This window comes from Cetorhinus maximus, chromosome 19 (genome assembly GCF_964194155.1).
Source record: "Cetorhinus maximus chromosome 19, sCetMax3.hap1.1, whole genome shotgun sequence".
Lineage (NCBI taxonomy): Eukaryota > Metazoa > Chordata > Chondrichthyes > Lamniformes > Cetorhinidae > Cetorhinus > Cetorhinus maximus.
The window spans coordinates 66,161,117-66,180,565 of NC_135897.1; the positions used below are offsets into that span (position 1 = coordinate 66,161,117).

Here is a 19,449-nt window from a genome sequence, read left to right on the forward strand (position 1 = left end):
TAGCCAAGCTGTTCAGTACAGCTACAACACTGGCATCTACCGGGCAATGTGGAAAATTGTCCGGGTATGTCCTGTACACACAAAGCAGGACAAATCCATCCTGGCCAATTATCACCCCATCAGTTTAGTCTTGATCATCAGAGGGCGGTAGTGAGAAGTGACTGAGAAGCATTCTGGGAGAAGTCAGCGCAGTCACCGCAACTCAGAAGGGGATCAAGGAGGGCCCACTGTCAAACAACAGAATAGCCCCAAACATTACATTGCTGTAGTGTTTCCATCCCTCCCTCCCTCCTCAAACCAAAAAAAAGAGAGGGAGAGGCATGACCTTCAAGAGTGCACCAGACCTGTGAGGGACACTCTTCCGAAAGTGGATTTAAAAAAAAAACCCGGCTGATTGCTGAGTAAATCCTGGTGAGTTTTTTTTTGCAATCTATTAAAGTAATTCATTGCTTAATACTGAGGTAGGAGCTAAAAAAAATTTTTAAAAAAAGTATAGAGTAGTACTGTACAAGTATAATTAGTCAAGAAACAAGGTTCCTAGCTAACATAAATAAGGCCCCGAGCTAGCGTATTTTATTTAAGGGAGTAACTAGCTTAATCGAGAGGGACGTCATGGCAGGAGAACTCAGACCCGTGATATGCTCCTCCTGCAGGATGTGGGAAATGAGGGATGCTGCGTCCCTGGTGACCATGTGTGTAGAAGGTGTGTCCAAATGCAGCTTCTAGCTAACCGGATTTCAGAGCTGGAGCTGCGGGTGGACTCATTGTGGAGCATCTGTGTTGCTGAGCAAGTCGTGGATAGCACGTTTAGTGAGGTGGTCACACCGCAGGTGAAGATTACACAGGCAGAAAGGGAATGGGTGACCATCAGAACAGTGAAAGACTCAGGAAGGTAGTACAGGAGTCCCCTGTGGTCATCCCCCTCTCTAACAGATATACCGCTTTGGATACTGTTGGGGGGATGGCTTCTCAGAGGAAAGCAGCAACAGCCAAGTTCACGGCACTGTGGGTGGCTCTGCTGCTCAGAGGGGCGGGAGGAAAACAAGTGGCAGGGCTATAGTGATAGGGGATTCAATAGTTAGGGGCACAGACAGACGCTTCTGTGGCCACAATCATGAATCAAGTATGGTATGTTGCCTCCCTGGCGCCAGGGTCCAGATATCACAGAGCGGCTGCAGGACATTCTGGGGAGGGAAGGTAAACAGCTAGTGGTCGTGGTACACATTGGTACCAACGACATAGGTAAACTAAGGGATGAAGACTTGCAAGCTCAGTACAGGAGGTTAGGAGATAAATTAAAATGCAGGACCTCAAATGTAGTAATCTCAGGATTACTCCCAGTTCCAAGTGCTAGCGAGAGCAGGAATAAGAGGATAGACCAAATGAACACGTGGCTGGAGAGATGGTGTAGCCGGGAGGGATTCAGATTCTTGAGGCACTGGGACCGGTTTTGGGGAAGGTGGGACCTGTACAAACTGGACGGGCTGCACCCAGGCAGAGCTGGGACCAGTGTCCTTGTGGGGGCTTTTGCTAGTTCTGTTGGGGATTATTTAAGCTAGTGTGGCAGGGGGATGGGATTCCAGGAGTCGGATCAGATAGGCCAGATTCAGATCAGAAAAATGGAGGTAGAACATTAGCTAGGGACATTGTGATAGACATGGAGTTACAGGAGAAGCAAAGTTTAAAAAGTGTCCAGCAAGGGAAATTGACGGGGTTAAACTGTTTATACTTCAGTGCAAGGAGTATTACAAATAAGGTAGAAGAGTTAAGGGCACAGGTAGACACATGGCAGCAGGATGTCATTGCTTTAACGGGGACCTGGCTAAAGGAGGGACAAAACTGGCAGCTTAATATCCCTGATTATAGAATCTTCAGACACGATAGAGTGGGAGATAAAAAAGGAGGTGGGGTAGCACTAATGGTTAAAGAATCAATTCCAGTTGTGAGAAGGGATGATATATAAATGGGTCAACAAACGAGGCTTTATGGATTGAGCTTAGAAATAAAAAAGGAGCAGTCACATTACTGGGAGTATACTACAGACCCCCAAAAAGTGAAAGGGAAATAGTAGAACAAATATGTAGGCAAATTTCTACTTGTAAGAACAAGAGGGCAATAATAGTAGGAGACTTCAACTATCCTAATATCAATTGGGATTCAAACAATATAAGGGGCACTGAGGGAGAAAAATTCATGCAGTGTGTCCAGGAAAATTTTTTCAACCAATTAGTGACAAACCCAATGAGAGGAGATGCAATTCTGGACCTAGTCTTGGGGACCGAAGAAGGGCAAGTGGGCAAAGTGACAGTTGGCGACCATATTGGGGACAGTGATCACAATTCACTTAGATTTAGCATTACCATGGAAAAGGACAGCGATAAGGCAGGAGTAAAAGTCTTGAACTGGGGGAAGGCCATTTTTGCAGAAATGAGAAGGAACTTGGCTGAGATGGACTGGACTGCACTGCTGGATGATAAAACAGTGGAAAACCATTGGAAAGCACTAAAAAGCGAGATTCTAATTGTACAAAGTAGACATGTCCCCTACAAAAATAAGAGTGGTACTGCCAAATCTAGACCCACCTGGTTGTCTAGTGGAATACAGGGGAAAATCAAACAGAAAAAGTAAGCATACCATAGGCACAAAGAACAAAGCACTGCAGATAGCCTAGATGAATATAGGAAGTGCAGGGACGAAGTAAAAAAGGAAATAAGGAAATCAAAGAGCGAGCATGAAAAAAGATTAACAAGTAAAGTTAAAGATAACCCAAAGATGTTTTACCAATACATTAATGCTAAAAGGTTAGTTAAGGAAAAAGTGGGACCTATCAGAGATGAAGATGGAAACTTGTGCGTAGATGCAGAGGCTGTGGGAAGGGTTTTGAATGAATATTTTGTCTCCATGTTTACAAAGGAAAGGGGGGATGTAGATATAGTAGTCCAGGAGGAACACTGTGAGATATTGGACGGGATGGTCATAAAGAGAGAGGAAGTACTCGAAGGGTTGAAATCCTTGAAAGTTGATAAGTCACCAGGGCCAGACGGATTGTTTCCGAGGCTGCTGAAGGAAGTCGGAGGAGATAGTAGATGCTCTGAGGATGATTTTCCAATCTTTACTAGATACAGGGGAGGTACCGCAGTACTGGAGAAATGCAAACATAGTTCCATTGTTTAAAAAGGGATCAAAGGAAATGCCAAACAATTATAGGCCAGTTAGTCTTACATCGGTGGTGAGCAAATTAGTAGAATCAATCCTGAGAGATAGGATTAACTGTCAGGTGGAAAGGCATGGACTAGTCAGGGATGGTCAGCATGGATTTGTTAAAGGAAGGTCTTGCCTCACAAATTTGATTGAATTCTTTGAGGAAGTGACAAGAAGGGTTGATGAAGGTAGTGCAGTGGATGTTGTGTACATGGATTTTAGTAAGGCATTTGACAAGGTCCCACATGGCAGATTGGTCAGGAAAGTAAAAGCCCATGGGATTCAAGGTAATGTGACAAACTAGATGAAAGGTTGGCTTTGTAACATGAAACAAAGGGTAATGGTTGATGGATGCCCTTGCGAATGGAAAGTTGTCTCAAGTGGTGTTCCACAGGGCTCGGTGTTGGGACCCTTGCTGTTTGTGTTATATATTAACGATTTGGATGTGAACGTGGGGGGCAAGTTTGGGAAATTTGCAGATGACACAAAGATTGGCCGAGTAGTGGATAGTGTAGAGGATAGCAATAATCTCCAAAACGATATGGATGGGTTGGTGGAGTGGGCGGTAAAGTGGCAGATGGATTTTAACATAGAGAAGTGTGAAGTCATACATTTAGGGAGGTCAGACAGGTACAGGGATGACACAATAAATGGGAATATACTAAGAGGGGTAGGTGAAGTGAGAGATCTTGGCGTACAAGTACACAGGTCCCTGAAGGCAGCTGTTCAAATAGACAAGGTTGTAAAGAAGGCATATGGAATGCTCTCCTTCATTGGCAGAGGTATAGAATATAAAAGTAAGGATATAATGTTGGAATTGTATAAAACACTGGTGAGGTTACAACTGGAGTATTGTGTGTAGTTCTGGTCACCACATTACAGGAAGGACGTAATAGCTCTGGAGAGAGTGCAGACGAGAATGTTGCCAGGGTTAGAAAAGTGTAGCTACAAGGAGAGATTGGACAGGTTGGGGTTATTTTCCTTAGAACAAAGAAGGCTGAGAGGTGACTTATTTGAGGTGTACAAAATTATGAGGGGAATAGATAGAGTGGACAGGATAAAATTGTTTCCCTTGGTGGAGAATTCTAGAACCAGGGAACATAGATTCAAGATAAGTGGCAAAAGGTGTAGGGGGGGAACATGAGGAAGAACTTTTTTACGCAGAGGGTAGTGGGTGTCTGCAATTTGCTGCCCAAGTTGGTGGTAGAGGCAGAAACTCTAAACTCTTTTAAAAAGTACCTGGATGTACACCTTAAGTGCTGTAAGCTGCAGGGCTATGGGCCTGGTGCAGGAAGGTGGGATTAGAAAGGGCACCTGGGTGTCCTCGGACTGGCATGGACAAGATGGGCTGAATGGCCTCCTTCTATGCTGTAACTTTTCTATGGTTCTAAGTGATGGAAGGGGCCATCTACAGTGTTATCAAGAGGCACTTGGTTAGCAATAACCTGCTCACTGATGCTCAGTTTGGGTTCTGCCAGGGCCACTCAGTGCCTGACCTCATTATAGCCTTGGTCCAAACATGGACAAAAGAGCTGAACTCCTGAGGTGAGGTGGGAGTGACTGCCTTTGACATCAAGGCTGCATTTGACCGAGTGTGGCATCAGGGAGGCTAGCAAAACTGGAGTCAATGGGAATCAAGGGGGAAGACTCTCTGCTGGTTGGAGAGTAGCACAAAGGAAGATGGTTGTGGTTGTTAGAGGTCAATCATCTCAGTTCCAGAACATCACTGCAGGAGTTCCTCAGGGTAGTGTCCTCAGCCCAACCACCTTCAGTTGCTTCATCAATGACCTTCCTTCCATCATAAGGTCAGAAGTGGGGATGTTCACTGATGATCGCACAATGTTCAGCACCATTCATGACTCCTCAGATACTGAAGCAGTCCATATCCAAAGGCAATAAAACCTGGACAATATCCAGGCTGGGGCTGACAAGTGGCAAGTGATGTTCATGCCACACAAGTGCTCGGCAATGACCATCTTCAACAAGAGAGAATCTACCCATCACCCCTTAACATTCAAAGGTATTACCATCACTGAATCCCCCACTATCAACATCCTGGGGTTATTGTTGACCGGAAACTGAACTGGATTAGCCATATAAATAGTGTGGCTACAAGAGCAGGTCAGAGGCTAGGAATCCTGTGGCAAGTAACTTGCCTCCTAACTCCACAAAGCCTGTCCAACATCTATAAAGCACAAATCAGGAGTGTAATGGATTACTCTGCACTTGCCTGGTTGAGTGGAGATTCAACAACACTTGAATTTCTAATTTCTATTTTTTGCCTTGTCAGAAGCCATGATGAAGCTATCGAAGAGTTACTCTGCGCTGCTTGACTCAATGAATGCTGAAATAAGGATTAGATGGTTACAGATTGTAGTCAGAAATAATTATTTACCAGATTTCTACAAAGTGCGACGATTCCTGGAAAACCATGTAAGATGCCTAAAATGCTGAACATTAAAGATTGACTAATGAAACTTAATGAAATAAGAATACAGTAATTAAACTATTGAAGGTACTTATGACCATATAAAACACTTTCAAAAAGCATTTAGCTCAACAACAATGGTGTTTTTCTATATGCAGACTGCAAAACAAGTAGTTCTCAAGCTCTACTTCTTTACAATGTCCAGTTTTAGAACTGAGTGGGAGGTGGAGGAGTGAAGCCCAGATGATTGCAGGCATTCCCATCAATAATGGGCTGAAGTTGGGTGCAGTGTTGCACAAAACACCTTCAACTCTGGCATGATGTATCTCACTTGCTCTTATTTTCCACTGTCAGTGGCTGTGTTTTCAGCCACCTAGGGCACATGGTCTTGAATTCTCTTCCTAAACAGCTCGGCCTCCCTACCTGCCTGTCCCTTTAAGAGGTTTCTTAAAACTACTTCAGGGGTCACCAAACAATCTTTGTGCCTTTATACAGGATTCATCAAACTAAATATTGGACAATGAAATAGAAAGCATATTAAAGTATTTAAATTAATCTTGTGAGCTGCTTTTATATTCAAAGGGAAAACCTTTTTCTAATGTGTCCTATTTATTGTCTTTATTTTGTATTTAATTTGAGAGCCAGGAAGCCCTTTAACTTCTCACATTGCATCTCTTCCAGACCTCACGAATGTACACTGGTCCTTTGTATGAGGATCTATGTGCTGGAACCATGAAGGCCATTGCCATGGAGACCTTTTACCTGACTCAAAACAGACTGCATGTGAACTTGAGGAGAGCAATCCAACAGATTTTTGCACACAGTGCTAACCCTGCTGCTGTTATGACACTGCTTGAAGATAAACCATCAGATGCGTCAAACCCCATCTCACTCAGGGATGTGAATGTCTCCGCATAGCTGATCAACCCATGCCATTATAGGATGAATCTAACTAAATAGCTGAGGTCCCTTACACGAGAACCTAACAGCTCTGTAAACTGAAATGTTTCCAGCTGTTATTTTTTAATTTAATCAGAATTCCAGAATTTATGCTGGTTACTTTAAGGACCTCTTCCAGGGAATGAAGAAGCCCAAATCAGCATTCCAAAAATGTTTCTTACAAGATAGCATTTCATTCAACCGTTGGCCGTATAGTTATACAGTAATAGTAATCTTGTCACTCTTGAGCACATACGGGACATGTAGATTCTAAGATCATAGTTTGAGGATGATCCATTATTAATACAAGCACTCTAAATCTTCAGTGAGCAGAACATATTGAAATAAAAGACAGCATCTCAGCTCTGGCAAGTTAGCTACTGCAGTGCAGAACCTATTGCTGCTGAAGAGGTAATCAGCAAATGACCTGCTATTGAATGGTTGATTCTAATGAAATAATTAATACAGTATTTGTTGGTTATGCTGACTGGCGATGATGTATTGCTAAATGCATTAGGAATTATCAAGGTCATAATCTGTACTTCCAATGAATATATCAGCACAAAGCATGTGAATTCTGATTTTGCCAAAGCAGGAGGATTAATTGGTAAAGCCTCCTATTTCTAATAAGTTTGATGGTATAAGTTTGCTCAGTTCAAATGTTTATTTTCAATACAAATTTGATTTGTAACTTAGCAGGGTTTGTTTAGCAGTAATGTAATATTCGATGCAAGGCCTTTTAGTGCATTAGTTGGTGCGTAAAGTATGTTGTTTGTTCCTGGGAAAGGAAGTTTCACCAGAAACAAGTTGAGACCCAATTAAATTCATTATACATATGTCAAGTAGGCTGGAATCCACACTAGGATGCAAACTAAAGGATAGAGATGTGAAGCTAATGACTTAAATGCTTCACATCAGGGTTATTTCAGAGCATTTTCTATTGAACCCTTTGCATTTTGCCCAAAAATTATTTAAGATGACTTTTCTTTTGCCTTTACATTGTACTATGATTAGAAAGGTGTGTTTATTCTGTTATTGCTCTCTGACATTCTACTTTACATTCTTGCAGAATATAATTTTTACAAAAGAATTATTGGAAAGAATGTTTTTGAGAAAGTAAATGAGCTCCTGAATCCTTAGAGTTCATTTTCTTGCACTCCTTTGAAGTAATGGAATTAGGCGTTTGATTATTTTATCCAAATTAGTCAACTGTTTTGTTACATATATTATCATCAGAGTGATTTAGTTTTAAAAAAAAAGACAAACATTATCTCTAATGTTTCAAATTAGTCATTTTTAGTGTTAATCCATAGAACAAGCCTTCATTTTAAATTGCTCTTTGTGCAGTGGAGTCCAAGATATTGCATCTCTAATCCAAGCACCGTTTTCTTTTAATTCCATTATACTTGTTTCAATTGTAACAATTTTGGCAAACTTATCAGGTTTATAGGTGTGCCTGAGTATTTAGCTACCATTCTGTGCCGGAGCAGAACGTTATGGAATTGGGTTGGGATGTATTAATGTTCAGTGTTGGCTGTTGCTTCCACTGTCTGGCTGTTAAGTGCCTGGTTATGGTTCAGAGGTAATGGTATGATCTGCTGCAGTTGGTTATGACTAGAGCTGTATTAATGTTGCGGTTTTGACTGCTGCCTACAATTTCTGCTCAATCGAATGCCTGATTATAGTTCCACGGATTGAATAGAACGTCCCTGATACTCATCTTGATAGGTAGTATGCTCTGCCATGGCTGTAAATGTTGGAATTAACAAACATACCCTTAAGCATGATCTAGGTGGCAAAGATGACATTGAGAGAATTGTAACTATTCTGTCAACACTGGAATCACATTAGCAAAAGTCCATTTATTCTGATAAATTTTGTACTTTTTCCCACTTCCTGTTCGTGTGCTTCATAAGTATGTGCAAAAAAAAGTTAATTTGCATAGGGGCCAAAAACTGTATTATGGATTTGCACAAAAATTTGTACGCAAGTGTTTAACTGACCGTACCTTTCTCAGGTAGTGCAGTCAGTGGTGCCTTTCTCATCAGTATTCTACTGATTTATAGTCCATAAGCTTCTGTTCTTTTTTAACAGAAGCCTCATTATACATTGTTTAGCAAAATGAAAGAAAACACTTCCTCAGAAAATGTATTGTTAATTGTTTACAAAAAAATTCGGTAAGTTGGAATGATTTTATAATGTCCAGATAATACACCTATCTTAGCAATGCAAAATGATTTAACTTTGTTCTTTTTAAGAACCACAATGTTTTGCATGGTGGCAAATTATCTTTAAGATAGGAGTTATATTTTCCAGGTCCGAAGATACTATTTATCTGACATTTTGTGTGTAAGTTGTAGTTTTCAGGTTTATATTTTTCACAATGTTCAATGATAACCTGATGGAGATTAAAATAAAAATGGAACAGCAGTTCTGATCAAGGGTATGCACCCAAAACATTCTAACATGTCTTTATCTTCTCAGATGTTAACTGACCTGCAGTATATTTCCAGCATTTTCTGTTTTTATTTCAGATTTCCAGCATTCAGTCTTAGTTTTATCAGCAAAGATAAAGGACATCTTTTTATTAACCAACTAAAGCCATAGAAGCATTCTCATGCCTGCAAATTCATCAAGCTGAATTGAACTATATGTATCTGTTTTTAAAAATGAAAAGGCTAGTGGAAACATTAGAAGTATTTTGCAAGTACTGATAATGTGAAAAACATGAATGTATACAAAAATAGACAAAGGAAGCTTTGATTTGGTGGGTGATGGACAATGCCACTATTTGTTACATCTACCTGCCTTTTGGAGCATTACTGAAACTGATTAAATATTGGGGAGTAAAATAGTGCAGACTGAAAAATGATATTTTTTAGACTAAGAAGGAACAAACAGACTGCCGGACTGAAGTTGCTTTGTGAGGCAGTGGAAAAAGCCTGCAACTAAAGTTAAATAATTGAAAGGCAATTGCTGGAGAAAATATGAGTACAATGAATTGGGTTTGATTGGATGATCAAAGCCTCAAATGTTTCATTTGGACTTTCACCAGAACTTTTTGTATTGAAGATTGATGAATTGTATTGTACTTCAATAGGAATAAAACATTATGCAATGGATAGTACATCTTGGTAATGGAGATCAGAAACATATATTGTATGCATTAAATGTGTCAATTCTGTATATTGGGCAATTTAAAATAATGATTGAAATTTTTATTTTTAGTTTGCACCTTTTGGTAACGTGGATAGATATGTACATACTATTGATGGATATGTACAATACCATTGATCGATATGTACATAATGTTTGTGGATTTGTAGAACCTTGAATCTTTTTCCTTTATTTCTTATGCTCCGCATGCCTTAGGTTAGGCCCATCATGGTCATGTAGAAGTGATTAATCCAGTGTCCCATTGATATTTATAGATCCTGAATCATGTGATCTATCAGTTTAACCCTCATTGTGGTAAAAGCTGTCAAAATATTTTTCATAATTTGTCAATTTCAATTTAGAAATCTTCGGCATCACCTTCCTTTCAAATTGGTTGAACTTTTACTTATGCTGGATTTAATCTGTCCTGGTATTTTATTAAAATTTTACATGCTGTGTTGTGCAGCTTCATTAGTCTGAAGATGGGACAGCCCCTTCATCCACCCAAGAGTCAGTTTTTGGAAATGGGCAAGAAGCTTAAGTTCAACAATAGAGGCAGGTTCTGCAAATCATAGAGCACTGTGACTACCGCAGGAGGACATTTTATTTGATTACAGGATCTATCTATTTTGAAGATACCTTAGGGGTGATTTTTAAGTCTACTTACTGTTTTGGATGGGGAGCACATTTTGCGCTGGTAGCTCGCTGTCCATTTTGTCAGAAGAATTTTGAACTAAAAAGGACACAGGTACTTGCTCATCATCTATCTGAATAGCACTGCAAATGAAAATCATCCTCCTGTTGTCTTCCAGGAAAAAGTTTGGTGCAAGGAAAAAATGAAGAAAGATCTGTTGTTTTGCCATTATTCTGCCTTTTGTAAAAACAATATGATGGTGTATTTCAGCATAATTTATATTATGTGGGAAGTATAGCCAGCCTGTTTCACAAGAGATGTACGAAGTATACTGGAAGGTGTTAATTAGAGATCTGTGTTAGGAGCATTGCTCTCATCGTCATAAATAAGTTTGATGAAGGCAATCAATGAATAATTCCACGGGTTAGTGATGATGGAAAAATATCAGGAAGATAGATATTTTTAAATTTAGATGCATTTGGGGAATAAACCCATGTGTGACACATATTCTTCAATTTGGGTAAATGCAGTGTAATTTAAGGCCCATGTCTACCATGCAGGGATTTCAGCTAAGGGTTTTGGAATGTGGGTTCATAGTGGATTGAAGCTCTTCAATCAGTGTAGCAAAGGTACTGGAGAGGCAAACAGGATGTAAATGTGTATTGTTAGGATTTTAATATTTACAATTTAATGGTCACATTCACATAATTTATTCAGCTAAAATAGTTTATAATCATTTCAAATTACTTGTGTTATTTCTAATACTGAATATTCAAATCAAATTCTTGGTGCTGAATTTAACATGATAGAATTATGCAGTGCAAATTCGAGGCTGGGGAATACTTTTAATCTAATTATTTTATGCTGCTATTCTTCCCCAAAGAAACGCCTTGGGTAAACTTTTATTGCTTCCTGAAAAGAGATTTGCATGTCACACAAGCACCTAGTGAAGATCCACCAGGTCTCGCCTCACTTTCTTATATGATGTATGCCTTATAATTCCAAAACATGCTCTTTATAGTGACCTTTTATTGTAACTCACTTTGTTTGTGCCAGGTTACACCTACAATGCATTCTATTACCATAATGGTCTACTCTTTGAAAATTCTTTCTAAGAGATTATTGCAAGTATAAATACACTTGGACACACAGCAATGTTCTGTTATTTCCATTGGAACAATAACAAATGTGCAAAGCAATATATATCATTATTAAACTCAATGTTTAACTTCTTTATCCCTTTTAACTACATGCAATTCTTTCCCTGAACCATTTTCAGTATAAACAAATATATATGTGAACCAATTTTGAATGTGTTACACTTGTGGCACAATCATTTGCAACTTCATTTGAATTATCAGGTCATTCTACTCATAGAATTTAAATAATATCTAACGGATTGTTGTGATGTAAACACATTTTGTCAGATAGAGCTTTGTTAATTCTTAAAATCTGTTTGAAATTTATTTAGAAAAATAAATTAATGAGACTGACTTGAATTATGAGTGATTTGAAATTTTTAGTCTGTTGTATCTTGAATATGAAGTTTAAGCCTTCTAAAATGTGTATAGTGTGTTCACAACATTGTGAGTTTAAATAAAAGACAAAGGTTAAGTCAAAAGGAAAATACTGTGGATGCTGGAAATCTGAAATGAAAGCAGGAAAATGCTGGAAGTACTCAGCAGGTCAGGCAGCATCTGTGAAGATAGAAACAAAGGCCATTTGACCTGTTCTAATCAAAGGTCATCGAACTGAAAAGTTAACTTGGTTTCTGTCATCACAGATGCTGCCTGATCTGCTGAGTGCTTCCAGCATTTTCTGTTTTAATGACAAAGATTACTTTTTTTTACTGAACCCAATGTAAAATGGAAGATAATCTTTTAGCATTGCTGCTGCAACATCTGTTCCCCCTTTAAATCCAATCAATATAGAATTGGGCTGAGGTTCTTTTATTCATTTTTTATTCATTCACGGGATATGGGCTTTGCTGGCTGGGCCAGCATTTATTGCCCATCCCTAGTTGCCCTTGAGAAGGTGGTGGTGAGCTGCCTTCTTGAACTGCTGCAGTCCATGTGGTGTAGGTACACCCACAGTGCTGTTAGGAAGGGAGTTCCCAGATTTTGACCCAGCGACAGTGAAGGAACGGTGATATATTTCCAAGTAAGGATGGTGAGTGACTTGGAGGGGAACTTCCAGGTGGTGGTATTCCCATCTATCTGCTGCCCTTGTCCTTCTAGGTGGTAGCAGTCGTGGGTTTGGAAGGTGCTGTCGAAAGAGCCTTGGTGAATTCCTGCAGTGCATCTTGTAGATGGTACACATTGCTGCTTCTGTGCGTCAGCGGTGGAGGGAGTGAATGTTTGTGAATGTGGTGCCAATCAAGCGGACTGCTTTGTCCTGGATAGTGTCCAGCTTCTTCAGTATTGTAGGAGCTGCATTCATCCAGGCAAGTGGGGAGTATTCCATCACATTCCTGACTTGTGCCTTGTAGATGGCGGACAGGCTTTGGGGAGTCAGGAGGTGAGTTATTCGTTGCACGATTCCTATCCTCTGACCTGCTCTTGTATCCACAGTATTTATATGGCTAGTTCAGTTCAATTTCTGCTCAATGGTAACCTCCAGAATGTTGATAGTGGGGGATTCAGTGATGGTAATGCCATTGAACATCTAGGGGGATGGTTGGATTCTCTCTGTTGGAGATGGTCATTGCCTGTCACTTGTGTGGCATGAATGTTACTTGCCACTTGTCAACCCAAGCCTGGATATTGTCCAGGTCTTGCTGCATTTGGACATGGACTGCTTCAGTATCTGAGGAGTCGCGAATGGTGCTGAACATTGTGCAATCATCAGCGAACATCCCCACTTCTGACCTTATGATGGAAGGAAGGTCATTGATGAAGCAGCTGAAGGTGGTTAGGTGTTAGTTTTTCTATCATACCTATGGATCTTGGCTTCAGTAAAATAACAACAACTTATATTTATATAGCACCTTAAATTAATAAAAGGTCCTAAGGCACTTCACAGAAACATTATAAAACAAAATGTGACATCAGGCCACATGAGATATTAGATCAGATGACTAGAAGCTTGGTCAAAGAGGTAGGTTTTAAGGAGTGTCCCAAAAGGAAAAAGTGTGGTGGAGAGATGGACGGATATAGAGGGAATTCTGGAGGTGAGGGCCTGGGCAACTGAAGGCACGGCCACCAATAGTAAAATCGAGCTTGCTCAAGGCCAGAATTAAAAGGACGCAGAAATCTCAGAGGGTTGTGGGGCTTGAGGAGATTACAGAGATAGTGAGGGGTGAGGCCATGGAGGGATCCGAAAACAAAGATGAGAATTTCAAAATCAAGGCATTGGGCGAAATTTTTCCAGATTTACACTAAATGCGGTAGCGGGTGGGTAAAACGATGTACCCAATTTACCCTCCGGCCATGATGGCGGGTTTTCACGCTGTATCGTCCCAAACCCACCTCATTATTTATGCACTGCTGGGAAACACGCCATTCTCTCATGGTGGGCTCTCATTCGCCTGCCTGCCATCACTCCGCCACTGCATTACACTGGGCACCATGTTTAAAGCCCAGCCGCAAGCACAACATTCATTGCTTCCAGCTCACCCACCATGGAAGGCATAGCCAGCAAAGGAGAAAAGTCCACAGCCACCCCCTCGCCCCCCTCCCTTCAATGACAGGTCCCTCGAGTGACTGTTGGATGCTGTGAAGGCCCACCGGGATGTCCTATACCCCAGCTCTGGACACAGGATGGGTAGCAATATGACCAATGCTGCTTGGGCGATGGTAGCGGTGGTCAGTGCCAATACCCTTCAGAAGAGGACAGTCACCCAGTGCTACAAGGAGGTGAATGATCTCCGTCCACCAGGGTAAGTCACTCTTCTCATCACTCTCAACTCTCTCACATTCAAACCCATCACATATCCACAGGATCCTCACTCACTGCCAGTTCAAGAGACATCACCATTCACTCTCACACTAACCATCTTTGTCCTCATCTTGTCCATGGGACTACTTACCACCCATACAGGCCAGGCATACTTATCTTCTGGCCTTGCTTACTCTTTCTCCATCTGTATCCATGCAGGACAAGCTGGCACACAACAAGAGAGAGAGGTTGAAGACCGGTGGCGGAATGCCCAAAATCAAGGTCCTCACGGACTTTGAAAACAGAGCCATCCAGCTGGCCGGCCACGATATATATGGACAGGTCCTGTACTGACGGTGAGGTCAGCACAGCTCTACCAAGTGAGGATCCAACGGTGCAACATCCATCAGAAAACCATGTCGTGAGTGATGTGTCCTCTTTCACAGGCCACTACCATGCACTAATTATCTCTCCTTGCTTTCGCAGGCACATCTGCTAAACAGCCAACAGAGTCCATGACCCAGGCTCTCCAAACCCCGAAGAAACATCTGGAGAGGAATCTGGAAGCACCCTCCCTGAAGTACCATCGCAGCGCTCACCCACACCCTCCACCATCCAGAGATACAAACTTCGGTGGGACCTAGCTTTAGAATAGCCCCGGTATCACAATCTGGTGAGCACATCGCACTGAATGATCCACAGCAGGCGGTGGCAGGGACTTCCCAGGTCCCCAGCACTCGGAGGACTGCTGGAGGCCAGAATACTGCTGAGTCCGAGTCAGATGACGAGCCTCTGGACTCGCTCATGTCACAGTTGCTGGAGCTACAAAGGCAAGCTCAGGAACATCAAGAAGGGATGCCCGTTGCACTCCTTGGATTGCAAGGTACGATGTAGGAGACTGTCCATCTTCAGGCTGAGGTGATAGTGCTGGCCTGCCAACGCACCGAGGTCAACGCTGGTAGGGTGGCGGCTGCCATGGAGACCTTGGTCCAGGACTTCGCTCCTCCACTGTTGTGTGGGCTCAACTCCATCACTGATGTCATAGTTGGTCTCCAACAGCATGTATGCGAGAGGGGTGCTAGGCAGCTCGATCTCACTCCAGCTACCCCTGCTCCTCACGGAGTCAGCCAGGGGCCCCCAGGCACCCATAGGGAGGAGGATCAGCAGGTGCACTCTCCGGGCCCATTCATCCAGGTGACTTCGAAAGTGTCCAGCCCATCCGACTCCCCTCTTTCTGTGACCTCAGCAGCTCCAGCTCCACAAGCCAAGGAGGGTGCCACTGCCACACATGACCCCGAAGGCAAGCTGGGGCCTTCCAATTCTCAGCCCTCCAGAGGACGCCCGCCAAAGTCATCACAGACAGGGTGCCACAGTCAGCAGGCTGCCTCCACCTCCGCTGAGGATGTCCTGGAAGCACCAAGATGTAGCAGCAGGGTTAGGACAGTCAAAGAGAATTAGTTGCACAGCCTTTGCATGGGTGTTAATCACTTGTACATACTGCTCACTATTGTCAATAAACTCCCAAGAATGTCTCCTTGCCTATGGCTCCTTGTCCTGATGAGCAGTGTTCTTGTCACTCAGATGTGAAACCTTTCTGCACAAGATAAAGGCAGGTGTCTCAGTCCAGAGCCTCTTCCCTGTGCTCTGTGCAGCCTTCAGACCAAAGTGATGGTCCGGCCTCATACTCCCTGGAAACATTACTGATGCCTGCACCTCGGCGTTGCTTGTCATTGCTGCCAGAATGTAGTGGGCAGGCGCCACAGAGTTTCTCGATGTGCCCTCAGCACTTTTAAGGAGGGGCTGGCCCCCATCTCTTCAGCATCTGTGACCACTGATGCTGTGCTCCAGTCCCTGAAGGGCTCAGGTGCTGAAACCGGAGAAAGCATCCGATGTCTCTAAAGTTTCATGGCTGCGTCTCTATGATATAACCCTGATCACGGAGTGCAAGCGAGCTGCCCTCAGCAAGACAGAAGTCAGACATTCTCAGAGGCTATGTGAAGACTTATGGAGTGTCCTCACTGCATATCATCATCATCCTCCTGCAATCGAGTGACTATTAGGGCCTCCACTGCATCTCCATGACAGGAGCATTCTCACAGAGGGTATTCGTGTTGCGATAAGCCAGACTCGGGTCAAACGTTCACAGATGCAATGTGAGGATCTATGGGGTCACCTCACTGCCTGTCGTCCTCATCCTCCACAAATCTAGCATCTATGAGGGCCTCCCGAGCGCACCTTGTCTAGCCAGTGCGAGGGCCTCATCCCCATCATCATAGCCTCTGAGGACCTCCTCAACCCCATACCCGTTGGCGTCCTCCTCATCGGAGGAGACGTGCAGCTCCTCCATCTCCTCCTTAGCCAGCTCCTCTCCCCGTTGCAGCGCCAGGTTGTAAACGGCGCAGCAGATGATGACGATGTGTGACACCCTCTGTGGACTGTATTGCAGGGCTTCACCAGACCAATCCAGGCACCAGAACCTCACCTTCAGCATTCCGATGGTCTGCTCCACCAAGTTACGAGCTGCAGCATGAGCCTCATTATACTGTTGCTCTGCTGCAATCTGAGGCTGCCGCTTGGGTGTCATTAGCCATAGCCTCTGCGGGTAGCCCTTGTCCCCGAGGAGCTGTTGACCCATGCCTAGCACGTCCTACATGCTTGCCAGTGGCATCGAGTAACAACCAGGACGCACAAGCTTCCACTTAAACAATCACAGTGCTTTATTTTACTAAAGGTAGCTTAATCATTAAATATCCCAAGTACATTAACCAAATACTCTCTTGTATGTGTGACATTACCCATCTATCCTCAGGTTGATCAAGCCTGCTGGCGGGGTACTTGAGTACGAAGTCCAACTTTGGGTCTGCATCTGGAATGTTGGTCCCGGGTTCTCCTGCCTCGCCCAGCCTTCAGTCTCCCTTTTATCCTTCTTTACTTGTGCACGACCACAGCCGCTGGAATTCGGCTTATCAATGGTATTGTATTGTTGATTTTTTTTTTGAAAAATATACTTTATTCATAAAATATCTGGAAGAACATTCCAAAACATTTCAAAATCACCATCACAAAAGTACAATCAGTTTCAACTTTTACACATGGATCACGAGGTGCATCAATACAATCAATGAATATTACAATCATTTCAATATGGTCATTACAGACAGACAGACGATGGTATTGGAGTTATCAACATACATCATGTTGCACTCTGAGGTGCTTCAATACAATTATAATACAATTAGTATTCAATGCATACATTTAGTTTGAGCTGTACAGTCCGAGGGGCTCTCAACAGTTCCCAGCCCCTAAGTGCACTGTGACAGAAAGGTCTTAGACAGCGACCTTTCCCCATTGCGCCTTTGCAGCGGCTGCCCCAAGCTTTAGTGCGTCCCTCAGCACGTAGTCCAGGACCTTGGAATGTCTGCAACAATCGGTCGGGGACAACTCTTTGTGCTGGAAGACCAAGTTTCGGGCAGACCAAAGAGCGTCTTTCACCAAGTTGATGATCCTCCAGCTGCAGTTAATGTTTGTCTCGGTGTGTGTCCCTGGGAACAGCCCATAGAGCACAGAGTCCTGTGTCACAGAACTGCTCGGGATGAACCTCGACAGAAACCACTGCATCTCTCTCCAGACGTTCTTTGCAAAGGCACAATCCACAAGGTGAACAACGGTCTCGTCCCCACCACAGCCACCTCGAGGGCAACGTGCAGAGGGGGTGAGACTCCTGGCTTATAGGAAGGATCTGACGGGGAGGCCCTTTCTCACCACCAACCAAGCTACGTCTTGGTGCTTGTTGGAAAGTTCTGGCGATGAGGCATTCTGCCAAATGACTTTGACAGTCTGCTCGGGGAACCATCCCACAGGATCCAACCTTTCCTTTTCCCGCAGGGTCTCTAAGACGTTATGTGCCGACCACTGCCTGATGGACTTGTGGTCAAGGGTGTTTTTCTGCATAAATTTTTCCACGCGGGACAGGTGGTACAGCACGATCCAACTACTTGGAGCGTTCCGCAGCAGCGTGGCCAGGCCCATCCTTCGCAACACCGGGGACAGGTAGAACCTCAGCACGTAGTGACACTTGGTGTTTGCGTACCGAGGGTCTACGCACAGCTTGATGCAGCCACACACAAAGGTGGCCATCAGTATGAGGGCGATGTTGGGCAAATTTTTTCCCCCTTTATCTAGAGGCTTGTACAATGCGTCCCTGCGGACATGATCCATTTTCGACCTCCAGATAAAGCGAAAGATGGCTCGGGTGATCGCCATCGCGCAGGAAACTGGGTCGGATGGGCCAGACCTGGGCCACGTACAGCAACAGCGAGAGTGCCTCACACCTGATGACCAGGTTCTTACCCGCAATGGAGAGGGAGCGTCGCTCCCACATGCCCAGTTTTCTTTTCACCATCGACACTCGCTCCTTCCAGTTTCTAACACATGCCCCGGTTGTTGATTAACTCATCTCTTCGGCCCATCCTGCTGGTTGATTAACTCATCTCTTGTGTTGTTCTTCACAACAGGACACAATGGGCCCCACCTCATGGTGAGGACACCTCTGGCTCCAAATGTGATCAATTCTGTTGTGATGTCGCTAAAGTACAATATCACATCAAATACCACAGTTTGTGGTTAAACAGTTTCCAGTAAGCTTATTATCATTCAGGAATGTGATCAGCAGTCCCTGGTCATGCCCATCTCTCTGCTTTAGCTGTTTTCTGACATGTACTAGTTAGGTTAACCCTTTACTGGGTATCACAGTGCCCCCCTTTGATCCTTGAGGCTAAGCCAAATAGGATCACACACACAAGAGGTGCATTGATTTATCATGTTACATTTCATTCTAAATTCTACTTTAGCTTTAGATACAACATGATTACAACCTACACTACATGTGAAACAATCTCTGGTACACAAAACAAACTTCTCAATTCACTCGGAAATACAGGCAACATACACAGAATAACACCATTTACCTGAATACCCAACACAAGACATACAACAATCAAAATCCAAGGAGAACCCATTATTTCTTTAACTGACCCCCACCGTGTATGTTCCGGCAGGTGGTGGATCTCTATTATATTTTGCTTAATTGAGTCTTCGATCTGATACATCTTATCCTACTCTTTTGTATTAACGCATTCAATTTAACGTAATCTAGCTTCAGGGTTGGTAATAGAGGTGGATAATCAAACAGAAGATTTGGGGAATTGACAGACAC

General features: G+C 43.2%; 1 protein-coding gene across 1 annotated transcript in view; it reads left to right on the forward strand.

Annotated features, from left to right (window-relative positions):
* rnpepl1 (arginyl aminopeptidase like 1) overlaps positions 1–11,857 on the forward strand; it is an 83,908-nt gene extending 72,051 nt beyond the window's left edge. Inside the window, exons 10-11 of the mRNA XM_078563979.1 lie at positions 5,492–5,634; positions 6,311–11,857. Of these exons, the coding sequence (XP_078420105.1) occupies positions 5,492–5,634; positions 6,311–6,547 (380 nt within the window). The 3' untranslated portion in view covers positions 6,548–11,857. The remainder of the gene's footprint in view (positions 1–5,491; positions 5,635–6,310) is intronic.
* The last annotated feature ends 7,592 nt before the right edge of the window (positions 11,858–19,449 follow it).